This window comes from Limulus polyphemus, unplaced genomic scaffold (assembly GCF_000517525.1).
Source record: "Limulus polyphemus unplaced genomic scaffold, Limulus_polyphemus-2.1.2 Scaffold1228, whole genome shotgun sequence".
NCBI classification, from domain to species: Eukaryota; Metazoa; Arthropoda; class Merostomata; order Xiphosura; family Limulidae; genus Limulus; species Limulus polyphemus.
In genome coordinates, this window is record NW_013666838.1 from 171,466 (window position 1) to 193,165 (window position 21,700).

General features: G+C 32.0%; 1 protein-coding gene across 3 annotated transcripts in view; it reads left to right on the top strand.

The window, feature by feature from the left end:
* Positions 1-2,875: 2,875 nt before the first annotated feature.
* The window catches only part of LOC106462701 (guanine nucleotide-binding protein G(q) subunit alpha), a 29,226-nt gene continuing 10,401 nt past the window's right edge, over positions 2,876-21,700 (top strand). The window contains exons 1-4 of one of the 3 annotated variants that reach the window (XM_013922645.2): positions 2,876-3,356; positions 8,987-9,171; positions 12,470-12,624; positions 19,240-19,368. In XM_013922645.2, the coding sequence (XP_013778099.1) occupies positions 3,239-3,356; positions 8,987-9,171; positions 12,470-12,624; positions 19,240-19,368 (587 nt within the window). In that variant the 5' untranslated portion in view covers positions 2,876-3,238. The remainder of the gene's footprint in view (positions 3,357-8,986; positions 9,172-12,469; positions 12,625-19,239; positions 19,369-21,700) is intronic. The other 2 variants (XM_022390022.1, XM_022390021.1) reach the window with 2 other exon arrangements.

A 21,700-nucleotide genomic window follows, 5' to 3' on the forward strand; every position in this document is an offset into this window, starting at 1 on the left:
AGCTACACAATGGGCTATCTGTGCTCTGCTCACCACGGGTATCGAAACCCGGATTCTAGCGTTATGAATCCGCAGACACTCTGCTGTGCCACTGGGGGACAAAGCTACAAATATATATATATTATTTTAAAAGCACGTGGAGTGCATGCTGTTCGTTTATTATCGAATTTATCGCCAACAAGTCACAGACACCTACTGTAGAAGAATCCTTAGCCCAACACACCTATTTTTAACTTACATTACTATATATTTCAACTAAAAAGTATTTTATTGACACAACGAAATAATAATCAAGTAAGGAAAAGTAATTAATGTGAATAAAATTGTTAGCAGCAATCCAAAGAAACGAAAAGGAGTGAGAAGCTCAAATGTATTATATTGCGCAAGTTATATATAGAGAAAAATGCAGATACTACTCTTGAAAACAAAAGAACACAATATTGCAAATCTGGTCATAGAAAAACAAATTAAGATATAGGTTGAGTCATAATTGTCCTCACACGGAACAAAGCACCAAAAAGAAAACTCATGCTTATTACATTAGATCTAGAAAAACGCTTAAGCCATCTATAGTCTCAGATACGGTCCAGTTTGAAAATGTACGTAAAATTACTTTTGAGAAACTTGTTAAAATAAAAGTAATTAATTTGCAAAAATTAAGAACAAATGTGAGTGAAATATAATCATAAGTTTGAAAGTTTTCCTATTGATGTGTTATCGTAATTAATATTAACTTCTGACTAAGCAATGAGAGAAATGTCACTCGTCACTATACGATCTTTCATAAAGGATTGTATTGTTATAGTTCCTTTTTAAAATTCCCCTATTGGGACGGCATTAACTTTATGAACTTGTGATGATAAAATTCGGGGTTCAATTCCTCTTGTTGGAAACAGCAAATAGCACGATGTGGCTTTGCTCTAAAACAATCCTTTATTAAAATACAATATATATATATTCTCCTTCATAGCCTTACATATTTCATCCCATTATCTAAAGTAAACAAACAGATAGAACGAAACACTATTTTTAAAGTCATTATCGAACAGTAGCCTGGCTGTAATTAATTATGTTTGTCATAAAACAATTGGCCTAGTTGGAGTTTTTGTTTGTTTAATTTCGCGAAAAGCTATTTGAGGGCTATCTTCACTAGCCTGCTTAATTTTGAAGTAATAGACTAGAGGGAAAGCAGCTAGCCAACACCACCCACTGTCAACTTTTGGGCTATTCTTTTACCAACGAATAGTGGGATTGACCGTCACGTTATGACACCCACACGACTGAAAGGGCGAGCATGTTCGGTGGATTCGAGCCCACGACGGCCTAGTTGGTGGTGGAGTGGTTAAAAAGTGTTTCGTGCTCGTTTCTGGTTGTCTGGTATGTTTGACAAATTTACTGTTAGAATAATATTGTTACGTCTCCGTTTGTTAATTGATTTTCAGTAACTTCGTTCCGACGACGAAACTTAAGCGACACAAGTCCTTTCTTAATAAAACTGGTTTATTCTTTCCGAATATAACTTTACCGATACACTTAACTTCAACAATCGCGCTAAAACAAACGCTAATCAACGAACGTCAACAATACTTCTGACTGCAGTTCAATTACTCACTATCTACACACACATTACATTACCTTCCTTTCGCGTCACGTTGTCCCCTCTTATATATACCCGCCTACCCTATCTAGTAAATACTAGAGCATTCGCCAAAGTACATGATAGTTCTAGAAACGTTGCGTCACTGTAGTCATGTGACTCGCTGACGCAACGATATTAACTAAGACAACGCTTGGAAAAATAGTAAGACATGAGTAAACATATAAATATCTACAAAAATTACGGTGAGCGGAAAATTAGTTTCAAAACAGAAAGTTCAACCTTTTTTAATAACTATCAAATATTGTAATTAGTAATTATTTATTTGTTTTTACAGAATTTTAAACCAAGTTGCCAGCGAAATGTATTCGCAAGTTAGTGACAAGTTTATATACGTTCATTTATCGCTGGTGTTCACATATTGAGTAACTTTATGTTTTTGCCTATTACAACACTTAGAGTAAAAAGTTGACTACAAAAATGGGCGGATTCACTTATTTTCCATGTAAAATACGTAGGAAACATTACCAATGAATTAATGTAATTATTTATGATAGCTTTCTCGTGACTCACATTTTACAAAGGATTCTGTAATCAACCAAGTTAAGGAACCACAAGTCATTTCGCACATAAATAGTTTAAAGACGTATTAATAAAAGAGGTCTGATTTGTGTTCAAGAACCCCCTTCGTTAACTATATGCTTAAAATAAGCAGTATTGATAATAAGTGTGGCGTGAATTAAGTAATCACTATAACCGTAAACTTTAGGGTAAAGATTAATATAACACAGTATCTATGTATATTGTCTACGGAACCAGATTTATACATTTTTTTTTTCTGAAATATATTTTTGGTTCTTCCATGATGTTTAATCACTATTTTTCATATAAACATCACTTTTCCTTCAGAAAGGCGATGTAAATAATACTACGAAAATGTGTTATTTTAACCGCACCTCCATTTTTTTCAAAGTTAGATTGCAAAACAATAAATGTGTTTTCTAGTTTCTTAAAAATATTTAATTTTCATGTAAACTTTAAGAACAAATGTGAGGTAGTATGTTTTCGTGATTTCTTAGTTATAACTGATAAAACGTTTTGCTCTTAAGTTATCGCAGTATCACCACTACTTTTCTCGACAATCCCATAATAGCATGACAGAAGGAAGATTGCTGTTACGTTTTTTAATGTACCTCCCGTTTATATAAAATTTGGTTCGTCGTAATTGAATTAGGGTGGAAAGAACATGTTTATTCTTTGCATGATTTAACAAGAAGTAAGGGCGGCTGTCGAATCCATCCTACTGAGGTAATAGGATTAGCTTTGCCTATGTCTTGGCAAATGAATGCTTGGCTAAAATTGCTTTACAACGAATTGTCACTACTCCCCGTTCACCACACCCAGAGTATGAGGCTAAAACAGCAGTTGGCTAGTGAACTGATGTTTGCTTGTTTCTAAGCCTATAGACTGTTTGAGAGAAGAAACTTGAATATTGTTCATGCGTTCCTCGTGAGATAGTAGTTAATACACTGTTGTAACCTATAGTATCATGTTATAATTTCTCTGCATTGAATTTATGATTAAAATATAAAAAACTTCCTCGATAAATTATTGTAACACTCGCGCTATTCGCCGACCATCATGGCGTGTTGTTTAAGTCCGGAGGCGCAGGAACAGAAGCGAATCAATCAAGAAATTGAGAGGCAACTTCGTAAAGACAAACGAGATGCTAGAAGGGAACTTAAATTACTTTTACTAGGTGAGTTTTGTAACAAGTCAAATAATTCCTGAGAAACAATCGAAGTAAAGTAATAGATAACCTTATCTTACGCTATTAATACTAGTCGGGGCCTAACTTGTATTGTAATACTAGTTTTACCTACTTAATCTCTCAAGTTATACTTGTACTGTTATAGCATTACTAATCTGTCTTAATAACATCAATAATAGCAAGAGTATTATCACAAATAATATATTATTGTAGATTTGATGACTATTATCTCTCAGCTTTCTAAACTTCTGATAGGCTTAAAGTTAAAAGTAAAACTGAGTTTGGCCGACATAACGTAGCTTTAAAAAGTAAACATAATTTGCGACAAATCACGGGTTTAGTTATTACAATAAAAATAATCTGTCTAGATAATGTTTTGAAGTTTTTGAATTCAAGTAATGAAGTGTCTGAACTGCTAAAACAGTGATGACATATTTAGTGAGTTTTGAAATAGCATGTGGATACACACCTGTAACTTATGCTGTTATGGTCTAGCATTAACAAATTGGAATTCAAAGTTTACTTAAATTATGATCAGGAACACTTAATAATTTACTGATTACAAGAAATTGCAGCATACCATTTCAAATTATTAAATTATTCACATAATTAATAAAAACATTATTATTATTATGCCCATACTCTGAAAGTTCAATGACAGAGCTTGCCAATAATTTTGTTTACAATTACAGGCAATAAAATTGTTGAGAGGTAAATTTCAAGGAAGTTCTTAAGTTTTAATTTATAATATACAAATCTATACATTAAGGCTTCGTAATGTTACTATTAGGCTATAAGTTTAGAGGTTTAAGTTTTGAAATATTACATTAGTATAACTAATTAGCTTCAAGTAAGCTTAATTTTTGACCAGTTCTTGTCTTGTCATAAGTCCTGTTAAAAATAGACCAATATATGCTCCTTAGAAGTTTTTTTTGTTCATAATTAACAAAATTACCAAACTGTTTTTAAAATGTTAAGGGTTTTTCAGTTAATTTCAGTTTTATTACAAAACATCTTATGATTGGTTAGTTGTATATTTCTTCTAATAATTATTGGAGAGATTTCAGAGATGAGCTACCAGGATGATTACAGGTTTGGAAGGGGTTATAGTATGCTAAACTGTTGTACATGAAAATGTATAATTTGTGCATTGTGGTACAAACCTGTAATTAGCTGAAGTTACAATTACTACCATACCATGTTTTTTTTTTTTCCTATACATTTTTGCAAGCCAACACTACTAGAACTAGTTCTTAATTAAAAATGTTTACCTGTATGAAACAAATAAAGATTCTTGTCACTGCGTGATAGATAATACATAACTCATTGAAAACAAATTTACTCTAATCATAGAAAAAACTAAGTACAATGTTAATTATTTGGTAAAATAAACTTGTGGTGTTAATAGATGACCACTTTACAGAGATTAAAATGATTCATAAGATGGAAATCAAAGTATTAAAATTACAGTAATATAGAAAATATTTAATTACAGATTTATCATAATTTTTTTCTAATTTCATGATCAGTGTAAAAACTTAAAAATAATTAATTTAGTAAATCTGAAGGAAGAAGTAATGGTGATGTAATTACTCTCAAAATATAAAAAAATCATCAGCTATTAACTGAGGAGTTGTTGATACTGAAGAATCAATGTAACTATTTGACAATAATCAGTTGTACAGAAGCATGCTGAGAAATTTATAAATCAAATAACTGTAAAGCTTATTATACTAAGTAGTATTTAAATGGCACATTTTCCTATTTAAGTGCTTCTTATCTAGATATAGATAAACAGGAGTTTTCTTCATAAAAATGGGTTAACAACTTAATGATGTTACTTCTTGTTAGACTGTTAATAGTCCATGTCTATTAATTTTTGACAAAAACAGTTAAATATGTTATTCAGCAATAAAGTTTTTTTTGGTGCCAGTAAAAAATACTGAATATTATCTTATCATAATTTTTTGTATTAAAGCAATCTTACCCTAAATAACACTGGTTATGTGTGCAGTTTGTAATACGTAAGCAACATATTAAGTTAAAGCTACACTATTATTTAATCCGAACAAAGTAAACATGAACAACAGGCATCAAGGTTGTAATATTTTTATTGCTTGGATAGTTGGAATGATCAGAGAAATTAACTTTGATTAGTTGATTATTTTCATCAGTTGTGATATTAATTGATTCAACTGAATGAACTTGAATTAATTTAGAATAATAATGAGAAATAATAATTGCGATATTTTGGATAGTTGGAATAATTTTAAACAATAACTTTGATTAGTTGATTATTTTTATCAGTTGTGACATTAATCGATTAAACTGAACAAACTTGAATTTATGAAAAATTTTAATGTTGATATTTTAATTCCTTGGATGATTGAAGTAATCACAAACATTAATTTTGATTAGTTGATTATTATTCTGACATTAATCATTTAATTGTAATTTTGATTAATATGTTATTTTGCGTGACACTTATTGATGTAATTGATGCTCGTAGATAATAATTCACTCAGCTTTAGTTGGGATGATGTTATATGTAGGTTGTTTATGATACCAAAAACTTCTGGAGCTTATGACTGTCTTTATTCAATTCCCTTTTCAGTTTTAGCTGGTTAATTTGTTTGTGATAGTCTTCTTTAACTCTTTTGATTATCCAGTCTGGCACTTTCAGTTATGTGCGTTTTCATTTTGCCTGATGAGTTATGTAGGTAGCATGTTCTGCCACATTTGACACACTTTCACATGTTTGATGAGATTTTTGTGTTCTTAGAATTTTCATAGGTACAACTGATATTTGTTTACAATTTACTCATCACAAGGTATCTGTATGTTCCAAGGTTGTTGAATATCTTTCTTTGATTTGTAGTTAATAAAAGAAATTAAGAGCATTAGGAAAGAACGCTACTTAACCCATCAAATTCAATCTTTCACACACCAAAACAAAGAATAAAAAAAAACTGAATCAAGTCTAAAACATTTTCTGAAGAGCAAGTTTATTTCAAGCAGTTCATTTGCAGATGGATTTTCTAGGTCTTTACAATTCCAAACCCTTTGTTGTTGTTTTTTTTATAGGTAACCATGAGAGTATACAGACTATAATTTTTAATGTAGTAAGTATACCTTTATGAAATTTGACAAGGGTTGAGTAAACATTACAAGTCTTTTGTACTTGAAAAATCAATATTCAATTATTTTTACTGAGGATTTGTATGTGAATTTATGGAGTCAGGTCTCATACTCTGATTCTGGGTACAAGGTGATTTTCATGTTAAGATTTATTTTAATTTATGCAGCTGTTCTTTAAGAATTTCACTTAAAAATTAAGCTTGTGTAGAGTACTCTGTTTGAAAATGTTTTAAAAATTCAAGATGTATAACATTAATTTAAGTACCCAGCTAAGAAAAATATGCTGAGTATTGTTGTTTATTAAAAGTTGAAGTTTTCAAATTCTTTTCTCATCCTCTACAGATTCTAACATCTTGCTAAAGACAGAACTTCCAAATTAATAAGCATAGTTTTTAAGGGCAGAGATATTTACAGTAAAGAAATCTCAATTTTTTTTAAAATAAATAAAATTAAGAAAAGTTTCTCTCATTCTTTAAAGAGTAGAATAAAATTTATTGTTTTTTCTCCTTCCTTCATAAGAAATAAAAGGATGATATGAAAATTGTTTCTTTTCTTTGTAGTAGTGACTCCTAGACACACAGTTTTTTTTTGACATCTTCCAATTGATTAGTAAATTTTATATGGTTTCAAGTTTGTCATTTTTTGTTTGTCAATCTTTTAAATATCATGTGTTTTGAATTAGCTTATGATGATGGTAGAATGACAAAATTGTAAGGGGTATTTTATTGCATTCTGGTAGGGAGGGGGCTTTAATATATATATATATATATATATATGGTGAGAATAATTCTTTTGTTTTTAAGTTAGATAAAGGTGATTTAATTCATTTTTGAAAGAGCTGAATAAGCAGGTGTTTTATGTACTGCCCTGAAGTTGATGCTACTTTTAACAGATCTAGTAACAAATTTTGGTATGTAAAAGACGTTTGGTTTCTATAGGTTTTGAGTCTGCAGTGGTGAAAAATAACTTATTTGATGTTTCAAAAATATTCTTAGTATTTTAACATGCGTGGTCAAGAAAATTATCCATATTACAAGTATCCTCTACATCAGTGTTTCTCAACCTTTTTTGCTCGTGGCTACCTTTTGAGTTTGATTTATCTCTGCGGCTCCACCCTTTGTAGACACTGTTACGTAGGAAAAAAAGTTACTTTATTATAACACTGTTGATTTATAATATTATTTTTATAATATTGTATTGTTTTAATTATTTTGTTTCTAACATACTATTTACTTATACAAGTAAAAAATATTCTGTTAATCATTGACATTTTATTCAGTGTGGCCTGATGAACACTTGAAAGTTTTTGAATGTTCAGTTGCAGTGTGGTCAGTGATAAGCAATGATCACCTCTCTTCACAATATCAAGGCGGTTACGTATTTTGGATAGCAAATAAGTCACCCGACTAAAACCAGATTCAACCAGATAAGATGTGAGAAAAGCAATAAAATACAACTTTGCCTTTTCCCAGAGCTGTGGAAACTTGTTAGCTATTTCACTACTTATCCAGAAATAATATTTCTCACGTTTGAATCTAGCTTGGGTTGTTGAAATATTTTATTCAGGCAGTGAAGTTTCGGTGGCCCACTCGGAATTTACTGTGGTCCCCTAATTTTCCATCATTCACCTGTGGCCCCTTAGAAACATGGCGTGGCCCATGTTGAGAACCACTGCTCAACATAATGTATTCAAAAATAATGTTTGTCAATTGGAGTACAAATGGCCTTTTCCATTTTTTCCATGAAGTTGTCATATCTGTTATGTTGCAGGAATTTATCTTAAGTCATTTTCCAGTTGAGAGAAAATTTTAACTGATACAATATGTGATAAATTTCAGTTGTAGTACATGAGGGAAGAATGGGTTCATCTTTATAAAGGTAATGGAACACATTGAATATTACAAGATAGAACTCTTCACTGAAGTCATAGCCTTAAATGTATTTTTTTTAAAACAAGTGATAATATTTCTCAACAAGTTGTATGAATTGATACACCTTCCCCTGATTTTATCTTTTGATTTTCCTAATTTTGGTGATATGACATTCTTTTAATCTCCCTATAAAAGTAATGGTATGTGTATTTTCAAATGTATCTCTTAAAAAAGGAGAACTGTCATTTCATTAAATACAAAAAATTATTTCAAAGTGTTTTGGAGTTTAGTAATATTATTCATGATAATTATCTCTGAAGTGTGTGTAACTTCTAATACAAGAAATTTAATATAAGAACTGCAGTTAATGTAATCTTGTTTTAGATGTGGCCAAAGAACCTAAACCTTTTAGATTATATAACTTTATTCACATTCTGTATAGGAGAGTAGAAAAAATATTTTTTAGTAAATTTATTGTTAATTGTAATTAAGTTTTCACTTTTTTTTTTCTTAAATATTTATTTGTATAATCTTTTTTTTTCTTAGTACAATCGTGTATTTAACTGGTTTTGTTTTCAAGGTTGCACGTTACTTATTTCTCTCTTCCAGGAACTGGGGAATCGGGTAAAAGTACCTTCATTAAACAGATGCGTATTATTCACGGATCAGGTTATTCTGATGAAGACAAACGAGGTTTTATCAAGATAGTTTATCAAAACATATTTATGGCAATGCAGAGTATGATAAAAGCCATGGATATGCTAAAAATACCTTATAAAGACCCAAAAAACCAGGTAAGTCAAAACCTGATTTAATGATTTTTTTTGTCTCCGTAAACATTTTTATTTGTTTTGGTTTTTGACTCGATATTCTGCCAAAAGAAAAGTAAATTATTGGAGTCAGTCTGTTTATTTCTGTACTGATAATGAATGGTTATTCTTCTTTTTTTTTTAACTAAAATAGAAGTTTAGAATAAATGAGAAAAAAGTATTTTTACTATATGAGAAATGTTAAATATATATACCTTCATTCTCTCTGTTTTTTGTCGTTTGTAGTGAAAAATGTTCTGTATATAAATTTGTACAAACTAAAGCAAAATTATTCTTGTGACTGAATATGAACAACAGACATGCTGACAAAAACACCTTAAGAATAGTTAATAAATTAGTTACACAACTGGTTTATATTAAAGTTTAGTTTAAATAGTTTTTACCTTCCACATTGGATTAGATTACATAAAAAATATTTTTTTCGCTGACATAGAAATATTTTCTAACCTTTGATGTAAAATTCTTATGTGGGTGATTTTAATGCTCCCATTGGGTCATTTGTTTTCCAGAGATATTTACATTCATGTGAATCAGCAGCAGAGGATAGTCACATTTTTGTGCAATCGCACAATAAAGATTGATACTTTTAACATTTCCCTAATACGTACTTATATTGATTTATTTTACGAAATAGCAGTGAACCTTTAAGTACCTTAAAGAAAAACTCAAATTTTCACTTTTTAGAAATTGTCTTGATTGTAATCTTACTTATATTGAACTTGATAATTTTTTAAACTTCAGTTTACACCTAACTTAAAGCCTAGCTATAAAAACACATGGTATTTTCAAAAATGTACAAACTATGTCAGATGAGATTACCTCAGAGCAACACTGGTGCATACTACTCAAGCCTATAGATTCCTGCCATGAGATAAGAATAAAAATAATAGATTTATACCCTGTAATATTAAAAATGTTGTCTGTAAGGGTTATTCCATTCATGATGCTAAAACTGCACTGGTTCATAAAAATACCAACACATGAACATGTTACATAAGTTATTTTAATTTCTGGAGGTTGTAGACATATACATCTTGTACCATATTATATAAAGCAAGATTTATTTTATCTTGATGATTGAAAGTTTTATTATATAATCCACACATGCATTAATTAATAAAACAGTGACTTTTATAGAGATCTTTGGCTTACCATACTGAGTATGGATGTTGGAGCCTTGGAAACCAAGTCTGTCATGTTTAAAATAGTTTCTATATTAGAGAAAGGTGGTAGTTACTAAAAAAAAATGTCATAATAGTATAAAAGTGTTGTGTTAAATACAATATATTTCTGCCTGATTTTGAGGCAGGGTATATTAAATATCAAGATATTAAAATGTTATTTTCACCAAGGATAAATAATGGTGTGTTAACAATGTTATGTTTTGTGTAAAATTGGAGATGATAATCCTTATTTCCTTAATTGAGGAAAATCAAGACACAAATACATAATTTATTCACAACCATAGTTTCCTTACTTGACAAGACCTGTTGTTTACATGAAAATGGAATTATTTTTTTTTTGTAAATGTTTCATCCTTTAAGGAGCTCCTGGTGGCTCAGCTGTAATTCTGAGGGCTTATAATTCTAAACATTGTTTTTTATATTTGTAATGGACCAGGTCATAGATAACTCATTGTGTAGCTTTGTTCTTGACAACAAAATAAACATTTTTGAATGTACTTTAATGTTTATGGAAAATATCTCGACACACACTGTGTGTGTGTGTGTGATTTGTGCTGCCCTGGGACCTGTAAAAAAGTAGTGTTATAGTTTAATTCTCAGAATAAGTTTCAGAAATTATCAATAATATTGATTAAAAAAAAAGAAAACGTAGCAGATATCAAGGCAGTTAAATCTGACTTTCTCAGAAACTAAAGGTGTTTATTTACACAGCTTAATGTGAACATGTTGCACCAGTCTTTACTGGCTATGTTGCCTTCTTGATTTAAAACTCTTTTAAGTCTTAGCTCACATAAAAGTTTGAAAAGCTGACTTTCAGAATATCTGCATATATACATCTATTAGGGTAAATGAGATCATTGAAAATATAACCTTTTTTTTTATTTTTCACTTAATGTATATCAGCAAAAATTGTGTTTTTATGAAATATTACTGCAACAAGTTACACACGTTCATACACACTGGTGGTTATAGATTCAGTTATACAGAGTGTCCCAAAAAAATTAGCTGCTATAAGCTGAATGTCCGTACATGTTTACAGAATATGCTTAAATTATTTGCCCCAAAAATGCTGCAGTAATGTAGACCATCAATCTAGATAGTCTTCATACATTCACCAGTACCCGGTGTCATTATTTAAGAAATCTATTAAGAAACAAGAAATGTTCCTCAGCACTGCAGCAACCAACTTTTAGAACACCATGTATGAAGATGTGCATCTTATAAGATTGCTCTATATTCAGTTTGAGAAATACTACGTATAATTCATACAGTTTCTCAAATTCTAATGGATTATGACATGAATCATATGCCTTCGAAGCTTTCACATTTGTTGAAAGCGTTACTTTCTCACTCATTACAGGAGTAAGTTAATACATTGTTCAGTAACTCTTTACAGAAATTTAAACATAATAATGTATGTTCATGATTTACCTTAATCCTTAACACTTGTATGTCGCTATTCTTACCCGTGACTTCTGTGAACAATACAGTTCCTGTTCATTTATAATTCACTCCTGAAAAAGTAATATTTTCTGAAAGCACTTAATAAACAGTGAATTATTGCACACTTAATACCATATCCAATTAATTTTTTTACTTTAAAGAACTACAAGTCCCTGTGTACCATTGGGTTTAATGCTAGGATTTTTTTTCCTAACTACTGTAAGAAAGCTAAGGTGTGTAATCAGATGTATCTTTTCATAGTTGTTGAAAATTTTTATGACAGAGAAAAAAAGGGTACTTTTGGGGCATAAGGTCAGAAAGGCAGGGGCTTGCTCCCCCCACCACCACCACCATGTGGATGTCACCGCTTTCTTCTTCAGGGAGAGGGGGGTATATATCTTGTTGCAAGGAGTTCCTACTAGAGTCAATACAATCCCTGTGATTCTCCTGATTTAATGATACAGTGGCCTAATAGTTAATATTTAGGTATGCAAAAACATCACTAAATTTGTATTTAACTCAATTTTTGTAGAAAAGATATCAATATTTTGTTTTAATCACTAAGAACATTTTACAAGTTTGCTTTGTTAAGATTATACTTCTGTTTTTATATATTTTTTCCCCTTTCTTGACAGGAAAATGCAGAACTTGTACGGCAGGTAGACTACGAAACAGTCACAGTGTTTGAGAGTCCTTATGTGGAAGCTATTAAATCACTCTGGGCAGATCCTGGTATCCAAGAATGTTATGACCGAAGAAGGGAGTATCAGCTCACAGATTCAGCGAAATAGTAAGTACACACAACATAGACAAGTGGTTGTTATTGCTTCTATCTTGGTTTAATTCAGTTTTAGTGTTACTAAAAATAGAACTTGTACCAAAATTATACAAATGTCAAAGTGAGACCCGGATCTGAAAAGTGACTTTCTACTTTAATAAATTTAATTTTGATTAAATTAACATATTTGAGAGAAAAAACAACATAAAACTAAATGATGCTCTCTTATAAATCTTGTTAACGTAGAAACAGAGCTCGTTTGTCTACAGGAATAAATTAATTAACGAGGTAAAAATATATTATGGGCTGATAGCTCTGTATTTAATTAAATGCTGTAACAAGGCTTACGATAATTAATAATCTATCATCGCCATTTCATTCATGAAGTTAAATGGCTTGATGCCTCATACTTGATACTGAATGATGTATGTGATTTTTATTTTATTTTTTTAATTATCATCTCTCTCTCTCTATATATATAAGACAAAATGTGTGTATGTTTGCACCCTAACTCCTCCGAGCCTATTAGGCCAATCTCAACCAAAATTTGTATGTAAACACTATGAACTATGGGGAATGTCCTAAGGGGTTTAAAATTTAACTTTACCCTATTTCTATTTTCTAAAGCCTGTTGGTTAATTACTCCCAGCCTATTGAGTCAGTCTCAAACAAGCTTGGTAGGTTGATGCTTTAGACAATGTTGAATATCCTAAAGGAACTTAAGGTCAAAGTAGGAAAGTTGCTGGATTGTTTCTTAAACAACCATGCTTTTATCATGGTCAATGAGATGTAAGGTGTTCAAGGGTAGGATCACCTCAAAATCTTTATTTACTGGTAGATGATAAGCAAACTGTAAATGTTGTTTGTGAAGAAGCTTTGTTATAATTCTAAAATTTTGAGATAAAGTTTATGTTCAAGTTATTACTTTGAAATATATGATTACTGTTAAACTTTCATTGTTTTAATTAAGTTTTCAAAACATACCTCCTGTCATACTATATCTATTACTCGACTTCTAGGGTTTCCTTCCATTCCCCATCTAAGCAATCGGTCTGATTTTTTTCTTGCTTGCTCCAGTCTTTTGTTCCTCATTTAATTGCCATTAGCTATATCTGTCTCATGACATTCTCCACCTTCGTCAGTGCGCTCTCTATACTGGTACTTTATGTAAGCACCTCATTCAGATGATATTATCACTTTTTTTCGACAGAGCATTCACTAATTGGTTTCTCTGTACCACAACTGTGGAAGATACGTTGATCATTCTTTGATCATTACCTAGTTGTTTTGCATTTTTTAAAAATAAGATTGTTTGGCAATCCAAAATACTGCATGAATTCCTAGATTATTGTTTCAGGCACGGAGGCAAATCGGGTCTCTCCTATCCCACGTCTGATATCTAGCATCACTCAACAGTTGGGGGAAAGAATCATTCTTAGTTGAGGTTGTCCGTGACCTTATTCTTAGTAGGATAGAGATGTATATTCAGGTGGTGTTTCTCCAATGGGCTCTGAGGCTGCAATTGCAGGCAATCCTGGAAATTCTGGAGAGAATTTAGATTTCTATTGGCTCCTCATGAAAACAAATTGGGATCAGCCACCTCCGGCTCCTTTTCTTCACTTGGTAAACTGAGTGTGTGATGTTTTGGGTCTTTCCCTGGTTGCTTTTGAGTCTGTGCCTTCCTTGATGACAGAAAGGTCTGAGGGTGAATACTTAGTTCTCACTTCATCCCGTGGTTCGTGCAAGGAGGTTTACTGCTCAGTTACATGAAGGGACAGCTATGCCTTGTCTGCCACATCAATATGATGATGAGTTGGGATCATAGCATCTACCTTGATTCAGTTGTCAACTATATCCAGACAGGTCCTTCTTATCTAAGACAATGGCAGCCAGGGAATTCAGCACCAATTCATGTGACTGCTATTTCTCACATCTATGACCAATTGTATCTCAATTGTTCATGCCAAGTGACAGCCTTTAAGTGTTAGGTTACCTGCACTAACACCTGTAGAGGTGCTAGACAATTACTTTTTATTCATTGGGATCCTCCAGTTTCCCAAGATTTATCCCCAGTTACATTGTCAAGGTGGGTACAAAAATTGATCCATATTGCTTATTCTGGATGCTCTTTTGAGGTCAAGATACTTATGCGAGTCATGTCTAATCAGATTCATCACATTTCTATGTCCTTGAATTGCCCATTGGAGGACATTGTGTGGGCTGGTATGTGGACCTCCTCCAATACTTTTATCTCGCATTATTTACATGATTTGGCAGTATCTTCCTCTGAGAGTTTTGGACTACCCTCTGTAGCTATCTTAACCACATCTACTAGATTATAATGAGGTGTGAGTATCTTCATTACAAATATTGTCTCTTCTTTACTTTTCAGGGTCTCTTACCTCATTTTCACAGAATCCCACTCTGTGGCGAGTGTTGCCCAGGCAGGTGTGCTTTTATCAAACCAATTCTGCAGTAACAACCACTAATTCAATATACTTTATACAGGTTGCAACAGGCTCTGTAGAAATTAGGGGTTCCATAAGACCACCTAGAGGCATATCGGGTGGTATTACTCTGCTATGCTAGACCACCACTTGTAGATTATCAAGAGTAAAGCATAAGAGGATCCTCCCCGTCCCTGCTGATCATTGGATTCAATAAATTAGGGTTGGTTTACTTTTAAAAATTATGGGAACTTGGTTCATCTATTGCACTGAAGAGGGCAAAGTTGTGGGCCCTCCTACCCAGGACTGTGGTTGTTTTGTCAGATGTTGATAGGAGAGGCATCAGCCTACTTGTAATACCAGTTTAGATTTGACACTCGGCTATCCAGTTGAATTGAGCGAGGTCCTTCTTTTTTGATCAATATTGGTTCAGTACATTGTACATTGAAGAGGGTCCATTGTCTCCTCATAATTCTAAATGGAGTGGTCCCATCCTGAGTCCATGGTTGAGCACAGTTTGTTCTACGTCCTCTCCATAATTCTGAGGACAAGTAGATTTATCTTGCCCACACAATTGGAGAGTGAGAATGAATGTTCATAATTCCAGACCGGATGAGTTTTGTTTCCTCAGGTTAAGTATGGCATATAGGATCCCGTCATTCCTCGTATGGGGTGTTGCTGTTCGAAATTTATCGGGTTGAGGAGAGGGTTTGTTCACTACAGTGTTGCTTATCTTCTCGTCATGATTCCGATGGCTTGGAATGCATCACTCTAGCTACAGGTTGGGATTCACTTACAAGTATATATATATTTTGCAGTCCAAATGCCCTAGTCAACAATGTGGGATTTAGGGACCATGGCCATATAATACCAACCCTGAATAGTGGAACCTTAGCTATCTCATTGGGGCCTGGCCAGTAGTGATGATTGATCATGTCAAATTTCACCTGCAGTGCATGAATTAGGCTCCGGGTGAAGAGCATACCTATTCTGGATTAGTGTGGCTCCCCCACTAGGGTTCTTATCTTCTATTGGCACACCCACGATCTTATGGATAATTCCCTTACCAACCCCTCCACCTTATCAGTGTAAGATTCTAAGTGCAGTGGAGGTAAGTATGTTTTGAAAGTTGGCATTTTTCTTATATCGAAAATGTTCTTCTGCCCTTCTTCCCCACTAAGAGCTGGTGATAGAGACTGTGGATTGGATAAGTATCGAAAATGTGACAATATTATCTGAAGGAAGTGCTTATATATAGTACCAAAATAGAGGAGGCTTTGAAGTAGATGGAAATTTGAAGGAGGTAGGGTGTGTCTTTAATCTTCTCAAAATTTCATATTTTTTTAAACTAAAATACATCTTGGTTACTAAGCTTGATAAATTATAATGGAATTATATGGTATTAATGTAGTAATTTGCAAATAAACATAAAAAACAGGATAGAACACTACTGTTAATAGTATCTAAAACACAAGGATGATCAAAGTTTAGTTAGTCATTGAAATTACTTTGAAAAATTAAGCTTATTGGAATAGTCCTTTACTGAAAGGGGATTGCTTAAAAATATCATTTACAGAAATCAAGATTTTTCAAAATAAGAAATGAGGGAATCCTCAGTAGCCACAGCTGTAATTAGATCTCAAATCAGTCAAGAGATGAAGCTATGAGATAAGTTTGTACTTTAAAAAAACAAAAAAACTGAGCCATTCTATGAGCTGCTATGCCGTGGCTAATAACCTGGTGAAATAATACAATTAAAATTAAATAGGTACTTAATTTTTAGCCTGTGGTAATTTTTTTTAAATTAACAAAAATAGACACTTATTAATTTTTGTTGTTTTTTAAAAGCAAAGTATGCAGAAATTTAGACACAAGGAAATGGATTTTCCTGACTCACTCACTCACTACAAACTCATCTTAAAATAAGTGATAGAATAGATAATTAGTTTTACTTATTTAAACTGGAGTTTTCATTGGTATAGAATAATGAGACAAAACATTTGAAACTCTTCGTGATTTATCAGCTTTTTTTTTTCTCACAATCAGTCTTGTATATTGGAAATTAGAAACTGCATTCTTAACTTTGGCATAAAAGATTATAGTTATGTGTTAGAGTGGTTTTTAACATTGGCCTGTTGTGGAGTCTTGTGCAATGTGTGTTTTGAAATAAGTTGTACATAGTATCTTAATTGAAATAATATAGGCTCAAGACAAAAACATGAATTGTGTTGTATTTCATGCCTGAAGAATGGGACTAGCCCTGAATTTAATGGTTAATTGATGACTAATCCCAAGCACTTGGATGATGCTAAATAATTATTACGTGCTCACACTGAGGTAAATCTAGTGTATCTATCATAAATGGTAAACTTGTTTGCTTTTCTTCAACTCAGTCACGTTTCACAGAGTAGATGTTTTCAAAAGGTATGAAAGAATGGCTTTAATGTAGGAAATTTTAGGGTTTTTTTTTTGTGTGTGTGCGACTATAGATAAATTAAAAAAGATATAAGTTATGAAAAGAAACTCAAAACTAAGTAAATTTCAGTTTTTAATAAGCTGAATTGTACTGTGTTTTGTTGGAAAGACAGAAAAAGCTTTAAGCCGATACTAAGTTATTTTTTATAAAATATAAAAAACGTCACAATTTTTTTATTTTTTCAACATTTAGAACACATTCTCACTGTGTAGAGCATGAATTGCACATATTTCCTTCTACACCAGTACTCTCTTTACCTTTCATATGAGGGTTTGTTAGGTGCTGAATGTCAGGTAAATCACCCACCTTTGGCTAATTACGTTTCATCTACCCAAGTACTTAGGTTTTTTATGTGACCTTTTTACCAGCTTTTGTTTGATTTTGGAAAAGTTCAGACATGTTTATCACTTTAACTGTAATTTTTTAAGTCTCTCTTTTCCTTAAAAAAGTTTTTCAAAATCATTCTGAAGCCATTTCTGACTTTTTAAGTGAGCAAGAAGTGAGGAAAGTATAACCTACTTGTTGCAACTGTATACTTCCATCATACATTATTTTAATAGAAAAAAATTCAAAAATTAATCAGCTGCTTTTCATGTCAGTACATCCATAGCCATCATCTCTGAGTTTTCTTCCTAATATTCTTAGATAGTCAAGTTACCACCTCACCAGAATCTGATTGGTTTTTGGTTGTTTTTTCATGTGTCACTTTCAGATTACCTGTTAGTATGTAAGTGGTGTAAAAGTCTTCTCAGTAGTTAGTTATATCAGTGAAATTGTGTAAATATGATAATCTCTTGTTAACTGTATAAAAGTCACGATAAGCTTCGTAACCCAGAAATGATTTGTAAGGAATGTGAAAATGTTACTGATAAATACTTGTTTTTATGTGGTGGGTGAGTATTGAAAGTGTAGATATTAATTTGTCAAAGCATGCTTTGAAGTAAAAGTTATGCTTTCTCAAGTCATACATCTAAATCAGTGGTTCCCAACCTTTGCGCCACCAAGGACCCCTTTTATTATCATTTTTTTCTGCCACAGACCCCATGTTTTTGAAAGATTCCGCCTACCCAACAAACTGTTTTTATTAATTAATAATTAACACATTCTCCCACTTTTTATTATCAAATAAAAGACGTACAAAACTGAGTGTGCAATTAAAAAGAACATCAGTGTTAAAAAACTTACTTGTTTAATGAGATGGTATTACCTACGTGGATCCCAGGTTGGGAACCACTGATCTAAATAGTAACTCAATGAAATAAATTAAGGTGAGTAAACCATCTTTTTAGACACTATATATGTTGTCATTGCTATATAACCAGAACATACGGTGTTCATTGCAGTGTATCACTTATACTGTTATTTTAATAGCACAGATAAACTTAATAATTCAACCAAAAGTTTCTTTATTTCAGATAACTGATATTTTTTTTTTCCAGAAACATCTGAATATTCCTTCAAATGCTGATTTTAATTATATTTCTTTCCAGTTTTCTTTAAATGCTTCACTTTCAAACTTTGTGAGAATGATTCATGATTTTCAATATTTAAGGTCTCTACGTATTGTACGAAGAAGTCAATTTCTCAATTTTGTGTGTGTGTGTGTTACTAACCTCTGAAATAGAAGTTTTTCCAGCAAGTATGTGTCCATTATGTAAAACTATTCTTAAGTCTTATATTTAATTTTTCTCTTGTTTTGTCCAGTTATCTGAGTGACATTGACAGGATAGCACAACCCAACTACCTTCCTGAACAACAAGATATTCTTAGGGTCCGAGTCCCTACAACAGGCATCATTGAGTATCCCTTTGACCTCGACTCCATTATTTTCAGGTATTTTTTTTTTTCAAATGCTCTAATATTTTTTCTTGTTTACCATAAACTGCTTCATTCCAGAAGGAACTATGAAGGAAGTTTTAAGGTATTTAATTAATTTTGCAATCCTGAATGCAGTGATACTATTTTAAGGGACTTGGTTTAGATGTTGGGAAGAAATGTCCTCCACAAAAAACAAAAAAAAACAAAATAGCCATGCCTGCCTTTGCAATAGTCATGGTGTTTCATGTAACCAAAACTAGGGTTTATACACAGTCTTGAAAAGTAGTACTGTTTGTTTTGGGAACATTTAAAATGAAATCTATATGGTCAAGATGTATTTAACAATATTTTATACTGTCAAATAAAGAAAGGGAATAAAGCGACAATTGTGTGTCTTATATGTGCTCCATAATTACATAGAAATAGTATTTTTGTGTTGGGTGGGAATGGTTTAGTATAAAGCTTGTTTTGAGTGGTCATTTTGGAATGTAAAAGGACATATACACATTGAGTGATTGTTGTTTTTTTGTTTTGTCAGATATTAATTCGGTGTAAAATCATGTACGAAATCTGAAATAAGCCACAAATACCTGTTCAGGTTATCAAAAGTTAATATCATGTACATGAAAATTTTCTCAGTCATTCCTTAAAAGTTGTAAAAACATACTTTATCAATTTATTTTTCATAGAATTCACACGTTTGTTATTCAATACATTAGTGTCATTACTAGAATTTTATTCAGTGATCCCACACTTTTCTATGTGTGTTTGCTAAAAACACATATTACAGGCAATAGGTAAATAAATATGTTGTTTATGTCTTCGTAGTTACCTATTTTGTTGCTAGTACTATAATTTTTTTCCATGTTCAACTGTGTAGTCCTGAAAAGGACTGTTATTGGAATTTGTACCAGGACCATAGAAACCAAAGGTGAGAGTGTAGTTCACTAGACTGTTGCCCATTACTGATGGCTTTGGATGTTGTAATAGTGCTTTTCTGTAGTTGTAACCAGGTTCTGCTTAACTGCACATGTCACGAGATTTTACTTTGTTTCCTTCAAAATTTAAATAAGAAATCTCACTATCAATATACATGAATGAAATTAGCATTAAAATTTACATTACAGTTCAAAGTTGTATAACTATATTTCAAAAGAAACCATAAAGAAAATTTCTTAAACTTCAGTTTAATGCACAACTTCACAAATTTTTAACTTTTGTATTTTGTAACTTGAAAACGACTTGACTATATTAAACCTTCCATATTTGAAAAAATGCAAATTAATTGATCTGTTTACATATTCTTCTTTCAAGCTCCTTAGGGGACATTGTGAGAAAAGAGAAGTAAATTTCTTTGAACACCAACTTCCTACACACAGAGTTGCAATTTCTCAGCCAACTATACTTAATTGAGCTAGATGTTTGTAACCAATAGAAAGATCACCTTTTGAAATACTGTCTCCCAACAGTTAGTTTAAAATTGGCTCGAAAAACTCCATAGAGAACTTGTCAAATGCTTTTAGCAGTTTTGCTGCTTGTGTCGTCGCTGGCACTGTAGCATTGTTTCTCACCTATAGATATGAACACCCCGAGAACGCCCATTGACGATAAGTAATAATGGTAAAGGATTGGGAATAAACTATGTGTGTAAATGTTTATACTTACAATTAAGAATATTTTCAAGATTAATTGACAAAAAAATTAAAAGGTATGTACATTTTTTTCTATTTTTAATTTTAAACATTTCACTGTACAATATATTGATGATAATATTTGAAATATTCAGAGTCCGAGTGCAAATAACTAGAATACAAAATAACAAATCTTTAGTTAAAATACTTGTAATCTTTAACAAAATCTTACCAATTGTTGTGAAGATACATTAAGAAATCTTAGTTATAATAAGTATTGTTGCACTGTGTATCTTTTTCCGTACAAGGTGTGCTCATTGGATACTGCCCCATCTCTTTAGGGTTAATTTGATGCCGAATTTGATTAGAGGGTTTATTGGTAGCTGGATGAGGAAGGCTTCTTCAATTTGAGCTTGGGACATATTGTTCTGGTGTAGTATCAGTATTTTTTATTAATATTATGTTATTTGCTGGTAATACAATTGATGAATTATCAGCATTTGTAGTTTATGTGGTATTGAATATGTTGTCAAATTCATGAAGCAGTTTAAAACGAGAATCTAAGAATATTACCACATTCACACAGAGAGCACTAGGTAGTACTTGAGGTTACTTGACTGGAAACCAGGTGTGGTAAGAACTCCCTAGCTCCACTAGTAGAATATGGGGGGTGGGGGGTGCATGTTGGGGAGTCCTGAGAAACAATGCTCTGGAAA